The following is a 10,059-nucleotide window of genomic DNA, read 5'->3' on the forward strand; positions in this document are numbered from 1 at the left end:
CGAACGGTATGTCGTATGACCACCAAATTTTCAGAGAATGGTGTACTAGTTAAAATTTATCATATCTACAATTTTTATGTCGTTATGATGTAATATGACGTCATTATGACGTCATTAATGTGATTTTATTGGCCAAAACCGTCTAAATAGGTTTTTCCCTGAAAACTCAATGGTATTCAACATAACTGTACCAAAAGTGTTTATGACAGAATATTATGGTGTACTAAGTCTTATGTTGCCCATAGCAACACCGGTGACGTCATAACATGACGTCATGCATACTTAAGATATCCGCCATCTTGGATCATCAATCTTGAATTTTCCAAAATAGTTTTTTTTCATGATAAAGCCTAAAATACATCGTAGACATACTAAAGGCCTTCATTTAAACCTTTTTTGGAAAAAGAAATGGAAGTATTGATGAAATTTCAATGAAAATAACCTGTATATACCTGTTCTAATGATATGGTCCGCCATCTTGGATTTTGGCCAATGACGTCATCAAATTAGCATAAATTATGCATATTTAATGATAAAATTTACATAAAATTATATGGGGTGTTATTAATATTAGAAACCATGAGTAACTTGACATAAAACCCATAAAATTCTATTGTTGAAACAAAAAGTACTAAATTTAGCAAAAAATGCCTGTCAGAAACCCGTTGCCATGGCAACACAAAAAATTCTTTTCTTAATCCAATGATAGAGAATTGTTGCCAACAATATTCTAGGAAAAGTCACCAAGTTTGGCCGTTCTACGGCTAGCCGTTCAGACGCTAGGTGACATCAAAGTTGCCGCGGGCACTTTTAGCCCCCCCCCCGGTCCTAGGTAGGGTTAAACGAAAAGTGTTTGAATGCACACGTGAACTGGTGCTTTAGCACGCACGTGTACTATGTGTGTGTGTGTTTGTGTACGTGTGTATATGACTGTATGTGTATGTGTGTTTATACATGTATTTGTGTCTGTATGCTTGTGTGTGTATATGTGGGTGTACAGCATGTGAGTGTGTAAATGTGTATGTGGTTTGTGTGTGTGTGTGTGTGTTTGTGCCTGTATATATGTCTCTCTGTGTGTCTGTGTTTGTGTATGTGTGTGTACATACTGTAATTCACTTTATGTTCACGGTAGCAAAAGTTCACGGTCTGAGAAAAATAGACATGTTCACGGAACTATATGTTCACGCTGGAGACAGCAGGTGCAGGAATAAGAAAGTTCAGGAACTATTTGTTAACTGTAATGATAAGTTCATGGTGCAGAAGTGACAGTGAAAACAATGAACATAAAAGTACCGTGAAAAAATCAGGAATTACAGTGTGTGTGTGTCTGTGTGTGCATGCACGTGGCTTGTAAGAATGGCTAAACATTGTCGCCCTCAATTCAGCTAACGAATGCCACAAAAATGTACTAGTATTTATGAATATCCATCAGTAGTTTGCATGTTTTGACGTAAAGAAATTTTCTTTCTCCAACTTTTCAGAGATTGAGAGCGGATACTGCACCAGTATGAAATGGGACGCTGAGGATCCACGATGTGCCAAAATCATCCTGTCGGGAAAAATCGTGACTGTTCCCCAAGACGAAGCCGACTTTGCAAAGAATGCCCTGTTCTCTAGGTATGGGTTATGTCTGAACAATACATGCCATTGGAACAGTTATAGCCACTGTCACACATTCATTAACTTCTCCGAACGCCAGCTGACCAGATTTAAGCCATGCCTACCTTTCTATACGAATCGAAATGAATTTGAGTTAATTTTTGTCAAATTTGACCCAGGAACCCACCCCGAACACTGCTGGCTTACTTCCGATTGGTTGATCATGATGTTTTTTTTATGTTTACGGAAGAAGTTTTTACTCAGTTTCTTCCTCTTCTGTTCCAAACACTAACCTCTGACCTGGCCAATGACATGATTTGTTGACGTCTGTCACCATGGTGACTTTTGTTGGGCTACATAATGTTGCAATTTTATGGTCTGCTCTACTCCTGTCACCATTTACTCGTAGTACATGTATGTGAATGTCTTTAAGTAAAAATTAACAGGGCAGACCATGTCCGAAGGTAAACATTATGCATTTGCTTTGCAAATGTTACTTCTTTAGTTGTAAATTTTATTTTATTGTGATTTTCTTGTCACAGACATCCTATCATGGCTGACTGGATCAAGATGGAAAGTCACAAGTTTTACTTCACCAAAATGGAGATAGAAGATGTCTTCGTCTTGGACTTCTTCGGCGGAGGAAACATCGTCTCTCCCGAAGACTACTTCAACGTTAAACCATAGTCAATATGGTCAAGCTTCATAGGAGGGACCAGCAAATCGCCATGCGCAGAACTAGATATATTTTGGGACTTATTTTTAGATGATTTTTCCTGGGCAAATTTTGCTCAGAAAAGCCCAGTTTTGAAGTAAGAAGGGCAGAAGAATGTATATTTTCAAAATATGGCCAAAAAGTGTGACCTTTTTCATGGTTTGACCTATCATTGACCTCTAAATACTTGTTCTCTGTGTGGACTGTCCCACTTTGCCAGGGGGTTAAATCCTGGTATCATTTCAATATTTTGGCTGTAGCGCATTAAAACCGTGGAATCGAACTTCCACTATTTGCATCAAAAGACACCTGACAAATCCAGCTTTCCAGTGGGGGTAAAAACTTGAGGTTTGAGATAAAGGTAAATGTATTTTAAAGTGCTTGTTTCTAGTGGTTTTAGCATAGATTTCCAATGGGAAGTCATTATGCTGGTCCCTGCCCTTCAAAAATAGACCATCCACGTGCGCCCTCTATCAGTATTTGTTTCAACTGCAATTGTCTATTACCTTGGATTGAAAACTTGTGGATCAGTTGTACAATTTTCTTAGAAAAAGTTATGAACTGATATAATCTATGCAAATGAGGATCTCCCTTGCTAAACAAAATAATAAACCTTTTCAATTCTCGGCTTTCACGTGACGTCACGGGGCTTGCGTAATACAGGCGGCCGCCATGTTGGTGTACCTCGGTGTAGTGCTATGCAGTGTCAAGACGTTGGCACCGAAGCCATACAAGTAATTAACAGCCACACGATAATTCTGCAGTCTTTGATGGTTGACAGATGACAAGGTTTTCAATGAAATTGTACATTTTTGAGAGGATAGGAAGTCAAAGGATACGATGACAAAGGATATAGGACGACAAAACTTGCGTATGTGTGAACGAACTTCAAAGACTAACGTTACTAGTATCTCCTTCACAGTCCTACAGTGGACAGGATCCGTATGTTGGTCACTCTAGTCTATTTTTTTTCTCAATAAATGAATTAAGAGAGAGAGAGAGGTTCTGGGAAGTGTGTTTTGGACAGTTCTCTGTGCGCGGGTCACCAGTGTGTCTGATTCCTTCTCGCGACAACTTGTGACTCGCTCGCGTAGCGGAATGGTAAACAACAATTTCGAGTGGAGCGGACGGGTTATCCCCAATCAAATTATGAAATCATGAATATTTTTTCAAGCACCAAAAAGTACTCATGTCTCTGTTGGAACCCCATTAGAATGAGAATTTCACATGACGGCTTGTCATCCCTGTTGACAGAAATTTTGTTGGCCGCCTCGAGTTTGCGGGAGTAAATCATCGGCGTTGGGGGGGGAGCCTCCGGGCATAATTTTGTTTACGTACCCGTAGTTGTAGTTTTGCCGTGAAAAAAAGTTTTTGGGTAACCTCTCACAACCTATGCATGAATTAGCTTGTGAACATTGACATTACAATATTAGGGTATCATGATAAGCAGAATCTTAACGCAATTTTAGTGCTAAGATCGGTAATTTTGTTGGGCTGTCAGGGTGAACTCGGAGTTTTAGGGCACTTAGGCTCAAATTGAGTCAGACTGCCACGTGTATCAAAATAAATTCACTTGCACCATGTAAACTATTGTTTAGTCGATGTTTAATGGAAATTCCTGGGTGCCATTTCTGCATGTACAGGAACATTTCTGACCTCGGTGTAGGGAAGATCACGTACGCGATATCCAGCAGCATTGTGTGGCGTCGGGCGGCTTTTGGCGTCAGAAGCCCCGCCCGGTCAAGCCACCAGACCCGACTGTTCCGCGGCCCGCTTGTTGCGTTCTCTCGCCCTTTCGGCCCTCGCCCCTCCTTCTGTTCTTTGCTTTCGTCCCAATCTCTGTACTTCTTTCTTCCTTCTTTCTTTAGTAGGGACCCAGGCAACATTGTGTCGGACCCAGGCGGGTGAAGCTTGCCCAGAGTCTTTGGCGATAGTAACTCGCCACAATCTCGGGATATAATTTTCTGTGGCCGTATCCCCGCGGCTGATCGCAAAAATCCACAATCTGCGATGTTTTTCGGTCAGTTTTTCTTGGTCCTTTCCTTGATTTGTAATCACCTTGGCACACATTGAAAAGATACACTGTGTTTACCACTTTTTTTGACCCGCAACCAGCTACAAAACAATGAATCATGTACATAGCGCATAGGCTACGCGGGGTTGTAGGTACACCAACATGGCGGATAACACCCGTCGCTAAGGTCGGGTCACGTGACTGAAACCCAAGAATATGCCAGCCATAAAGGTTAACATCATTTGGCAAAGGAATTTAGTCGTGGGCCTCATGGTTTGTCAATTGTGTCAACACAAACAATCTATTGTAATAATGCACACCTTAATACGTCGATGAAGGTTAGACACCTAGGTAATACGATACGTCAAAAAACAGTTACTCAAGCAACTGGATATGATTTCAAAATCATATCCAGTTGCTTGAGTAACTGTTTTTTGACGTATGTACACCTTAACATTGGATTATGATTAGAATCTTGACATGTTCTATAAGAACTAAGTTCTTTTTTGCCATCCCTGCATCGATTCTGCAATTTGTAGGTCCTGGTCTTGATTTGCATAATTTTGATGTATACATTCATGTCACTCTTTAATGCTCACAAGTTGTTGTCATATACTTCAAATAAACAAAACACTAAGCGGGCAAAACTTCTGAGTTTCTTTTTTTAAAAACTGTCGTGTCCTTTGCAGTAAAGTATGGATGATTCAACTGACATTTCTTGTTGAGAAAAAAATTACTTTTTATGTTGTTCTAAAGTTGCAAAATGCAGCTTACAATTAGGAATTTAGCACTACAGCTTTTTATAAATAATATATTACGGATTTGGAACTGTCCCTACCTTGCTATAGTAAACAGCGCTACTATATACTATGGACTGCAGCTGTCCCTACCTTGCTGTAGCAAACAGCGCTACTATATACTATGGACTGAAGCTGTCCCTACCTTGCTGTAGTAAACAGCGCTTGTCACTATATACTATGGACTGAAGCTGTATCTGCCGTGCTGTAGTAAACAGCTGTTACTACATATTATGAACTGATCATGAAGCTGTTCCTACTCAGTTAAGTAACTAGATATTATGGACCGAAGCTGTCCCTACATTGCTAAGGCAAACAGCTTCTGTTACTATATACTATGGATTGTAGCTGCCCCTACCTTGCTGTAGTAAACAGTTTCTGTTACTATATACTTTGGAATGTAGCTGTCCCTACTTAGCTGTAGTAAACAGCTTCTGTTACTATATATTATGGATTGAAGCTGTCCATACCTTGCTGTAGTAAACAGCGGCTGTTACTATATATCATGAACTGAAGCTGTCCATACCTTGCTGTAGTAAAAAGCGGCTGTTACTATATATTGTGGACTGAGGTTGTCCCTACCTTACTGTAGTAAACAGCGGCTGTTATGTGGACTTAAGCTGTCCCTACCTTTCTGTGGTTAACAACGGCCATTACTATATATTATAAACTGCTCCTACTTTGTGTAGTAAACAACGATTATATATTATAAATTGAAGCTATCCCTACTTTGATGTAGTAAACAGCAGCTATAATTACAGTTACTATTATCACGGGCTAAAGCTGTACCTACCTACCTAGCTGTTACTACATATTATGGACTGAAATCCGCCCTACCTTGCTGTACTAAACAGCGGCTGTTACTATATACTATGGCTCGTGTCCTTACCTTGCTGTAATAAACAGCGACTGTTACTATATATTATAGACTTACGTTGTCCATTACCTTGCTGTAGTAAACAGCTTCTGCTACTATATATTATAAATTGAAGCTGTCCCTACCTTGCTGTAGTAGACAGCGGCTGTCAGTCGTTTGTCGGAGCTGCTGTGCCACCACAGGTTGATGACGTGGTTGGGTAGCCAGCACAGGGTGAACAGCACCACCACACCAATCACCATCAGCGTGCTTTTCTTGGTCTACAAATTCAAATTGGTTTATTGCACAAAAGCATATTGCAGCCTGACGGCTGAATTGCATGCTCATTTACAGTCAATGGAATAATAGACTTTGATGAATTTTTAAAACAAGTACAATTCTAAAATCATTATGCAACAAATTTAAAATCACATTAAAAGCAGTAACTAAACAATATGTAGTTATATAAACTTAGTCAACTAATATCTGGAGGAAGTCTCAGTACCATAGTAGTCAGTCCATAAAATCGTGAGAAGATTTTATACAATCGTAGCCTAAGCAGTTCATGTGTTAAATATTCGAGACATAGAGTCGTTACAACTGAGAGTCATTACTGTAGTAGAGTCTCAAAGCTCGTGGTATGAAGGACATTGAATGTCTTTTGCTTTTACTTCTCATTGACTGGTGGTGAATTAAGCAAATATGTTGATTGATTTTCTGTTATCAGGAATGCACACGTTGTGGGCTTGTCCCTAAACCCATTTAGGCCATGTTGATTTGATTATAAGGATGACATCCGCGCGCGCATGAATTTTCGGCCGTTTCCAAAAAAAAAAAAGTTTTCAACCATACTGTAAATCGTACAAAACAGTTGCAAAATGAGCAAAAATATACCATAAGTTACAAAAAAAAATTAATAAAAACTATACCAATGTCGTAGAATGCCAAAATCAAACGAAAAAAGACGAAATTGTAAAGAAATGAACTTGAAGACTAGATTATTCGCCAAACCATATTCTGTGCCATTTGCTCAACCCTCATGACCACGTAGATTTCATAATGAAATAACTTTTTTTTTGCAAAACTTTTTTTTTTATTCGCACGCGCGCATCAGTTTTGGGGCTACCGGAGGATGTCATCCATATAATCAAATCAACATGGGCTTAATAGGAACAGCGTGAAAAATGGTGTTACTAATGAAGATAGATGCCGGGGTAGTCCGGTATTCGTGACTTTTGAATCTAATTATGACCATAAGTACACCAATTCCCCGACATAGATTGTAGCTAAGGCCACAGCAAGTAATTTTTATGGATGACATCAGCGCCTGATTTAAAAAAAAACAAACAAGACATTTTGCTGCCTTCTGATAGTGGTCAACATACCGAAAATGGGCACATAAACTCCCTGGCACTTTTGATCAATTGCTTACGTCACGTATCAGTAAAATCTCGTGTGAACAAGGTCACGTGTTTGTAAACCGTAACTCTCGCGAGATCACGTTGTGAAGTGATTGGTCATTAATTATCCTGATGATGGTGACAGTGGTCGCTGAAAATTTGATCCTTGCACAATTGTGTGTTGGAATAAAGTTCAACCTTTTACTATGATTACTACCAACACAGATGAACTTTCATGAAAATATGTCTGTTGCTATGCCGTAAGATGGATGGCAGATAACTATGAAGAGAGGAGACAAGAAAAGGCTCTGATTTAATGTTTTGTTTCTTACTTTGATGCAGTGATATGTGATGCTGGCTGTGTGTATGTGATGCTCCCGCTGAATCAAAACCATTTATACAATGATTGAGTCAACATTTTAGAATGAAGGAACCTTGTTTTTTTCGGCCCGTCTTGTTTTTTTTTTCGCCCGCTCGCATTAGATTTGAAGTCTGGGGAGGGCGTCATCCATACATTTACTTGCTGTGGCCTAAAATGATACCTGGAGGTATATATCCAGGGCTCTCTCCACCAAAACGAAATTTACCAAAAGCGATTTATGCACACAAGAAATATAACCTGGCGACGTTTTTTTTAACAACGCAGCACCAAGAAATGATTTTACAATCATACGTTACGGGCGTATCTCAAAATCTACAAAAAAACAAATATAAACTTCATCCCTAGACATAATGTGACGCATGTAAATTCACTTTTTTCCACGCTTGTTACTAAGGTACACGTACCCCACACAACAGTATAGGAAATAACTCGATATATATGCTAATTTCTATTGAAAAAGGTGGCATTATTTTCCTCTTAAATTGATAATTCTACAATAAATTACCCTTTCGTCGTCTAAAAAGCGTTTGTCAGTTTCTTTATCATAGCTTTGCAGAAGGAACATATTATTCCTGCTCTGTTTCTTTTCTTTTCTTTTGCAAACACATAAGGTCAATGACCTGGACCAGACGCTGCCGTCATGGTAACTGGTGCTGTAGCAGACACGCTGTGGTGTTTGGCTACATCATAATGCAAGGCAGAGCTGGAGGGGATGGTCAGCATATACTAGTAACGTTTTGTATTTGAGCAAGATAAGAATAAAAAGCTAGAGCAGTAGGTTTTTTAGGCTAAACCATCTGAAGGTAAAAAAGATTTTCAAATTTTACCCCTCTTTTTTCGCCAAAACATTCGTATCAAACAATGGCAACCTTAGAAGATGTGACACAAACAAGTGTTTTATTCAACCGACGTTTCAGTGACCGTCTGTCACCTTCCTCAGGGCAATTCTGACCGGTTAAAATTGAGCAGGCATAGCTAGGTGCCGCTGCCATAAATGTAGTCCCAAACGTAAAATATTAACACATGTACACGCATCTAGATCTGTAGCAGCGACACCTGTGCTGCTGCGCAATGTGAAACAGTCAGAATTGCCCTGAGGAAAGTGACAGATGGTAACCGAAACGTCGGCTGGATAAAAAAAAACTTGGTTGTGTAAAAATAGTATCTTTATTTAGTGACTTACCAACCTGATGAAACTAGCACTAACCTTTGAAGACGTTTTAGAGTAATTGCTCGAGAAATTCACGGTTCAGGCAAAAGTAGATCGGAAAATGGGGGTCAGCCAAATCGGCGCGTACTTTGGATGTATAATGGATAAGTGGAACTATAAACAGCCATATGATTGTAACCTTCCAAATTGGCACAAACCTTAGAAGACGTTTTAGTGTAATTGCACGAGAAAACCAGGCTGAAGTCGATTATAAGATGGAGGTCGGCCAGATCGGCGCATACTTTGAATGTATAATGTGTATGTGGAACTATCAACAGCTATGGGATTGTAACCCTCCAGGTATTTTTCGTTATGGTGTTCTGGGTCCCCCTCGGAGACCCTAAAAAATCATACATTTTTAATTACGGCTGAAAATTGCTGAAATTGTAACAGCTATCCTGATGATTCTGATAAAGATAATGACACAACTTTTATATTTCCATTCATCATGAGTACCCTAGTTTTACAAAACAAAGTTGAACGACGAAATATTAATATTATTAATATTTTTTAGAGTTGAAACTTTATATCCAACACAAAAAGTTCTCTCACCTAGAGCTTTTGATCAGTCACTCTGGTCTTCCTCAGTAGACTGACCCAATGAGGCTTGTCACGTCAATACTGGGTGAAAGGTATCTGGTAGACGATGTCGGCCTCCGTATTAATATTGATTATTAGGCTACACCGATTAAATTTTATGGATGACATCCGCTCGCGCATTGATTTTCACCTGTTCTTGAAAAAAAAAATATCACGTCCACCGATGCTCTGGCCTGGCTCTAGGCCTGGGTAGCCCATGTTAGTTAGCGACAATACGGAGGTGGTAACTCTTGAGGATGGCACCCAGGCTACTGAAACTCCACGACTCAAGAACATACGTATAGTGCCGATTCATAAATTCCGCAAAAAGCCAGCATGTGCCGGCTTGTCGCATACGTCGCTAAGTACTGCTGCAAATTCACAATACCAGCTTTGTATTCCTGTAGTTTAGTAGCAGTTTTATTTTTGGCCGGAATTGTTGTTTTATTCGCCCGCGCGCACTAGTTTGTGGGTCTTCACTGAGGATGTCATCCATAAAATTACTAC

The 10,059-nt window shown here is 39.6% G+C and overlaps 2 protein-coding genes across 2 annotated transcripts in view; one reads left to right on the forward strand and one right to left on the reverse strand.

Moving 5' to 3' along the window:
• LOC109474965 (protein CREG1-like) overlaps positions 1-2,891 on the forward strand; it is a 10,452-nt gene extending 7,561 nt beyond the window's left edge. The window contains exons 3-4 of the mRNA XM_019775461.1: positions 1,482-1,617; positions 2,142-2,891. Coding sequence (XP_019631020.1) covers positions 1,482-1,617; positions 2,142-2,286 — 281 coding nt within the window. The 3' untranslated portion in view covers positions 2,287-2,891. The remainder of the gene's footprint in view (positions 1-1,481; positions 1,618-2,141) is intronic.
• LOC109474580 (G-protein coupled receptor 54-like) overlaps positions 1-10,059 on the reverse strand; it is a 27,379-nt gene that overhangs the window by 8,735 nt on the left and 8,585 nt on the right. Inside the window, exon 4 of the mRNA XM_019774916.1 lies at positions 6,128-6,262. Within this exon, the coding sequence (XP_019630475.1) occupies positions 6,128-6,262 (135 nt within the window). The remainder of the gene's footprint in view (positions 1-6,127; positions 6,263-10,059) is intronic.

The sequence above is a fragment of the Branchiostoma belcheri genome, unplaced genomic scaffold (assembly GCF_001625305.1).
Source record: "Branchiostoma belcheri isolate BF01 breed outbred unplaced genomic scaffold, Haploidv18h27 scaffold102, whole genome shotgun sequence".
Taxonomy (NCBI): domain Eukaryota; kingdom Metazoa; phylum Chordata; class Leptocardii; order Amphioxiformes; family Branchiostomatidae; genus Branchiostoma; species Branchiostoma belcheri.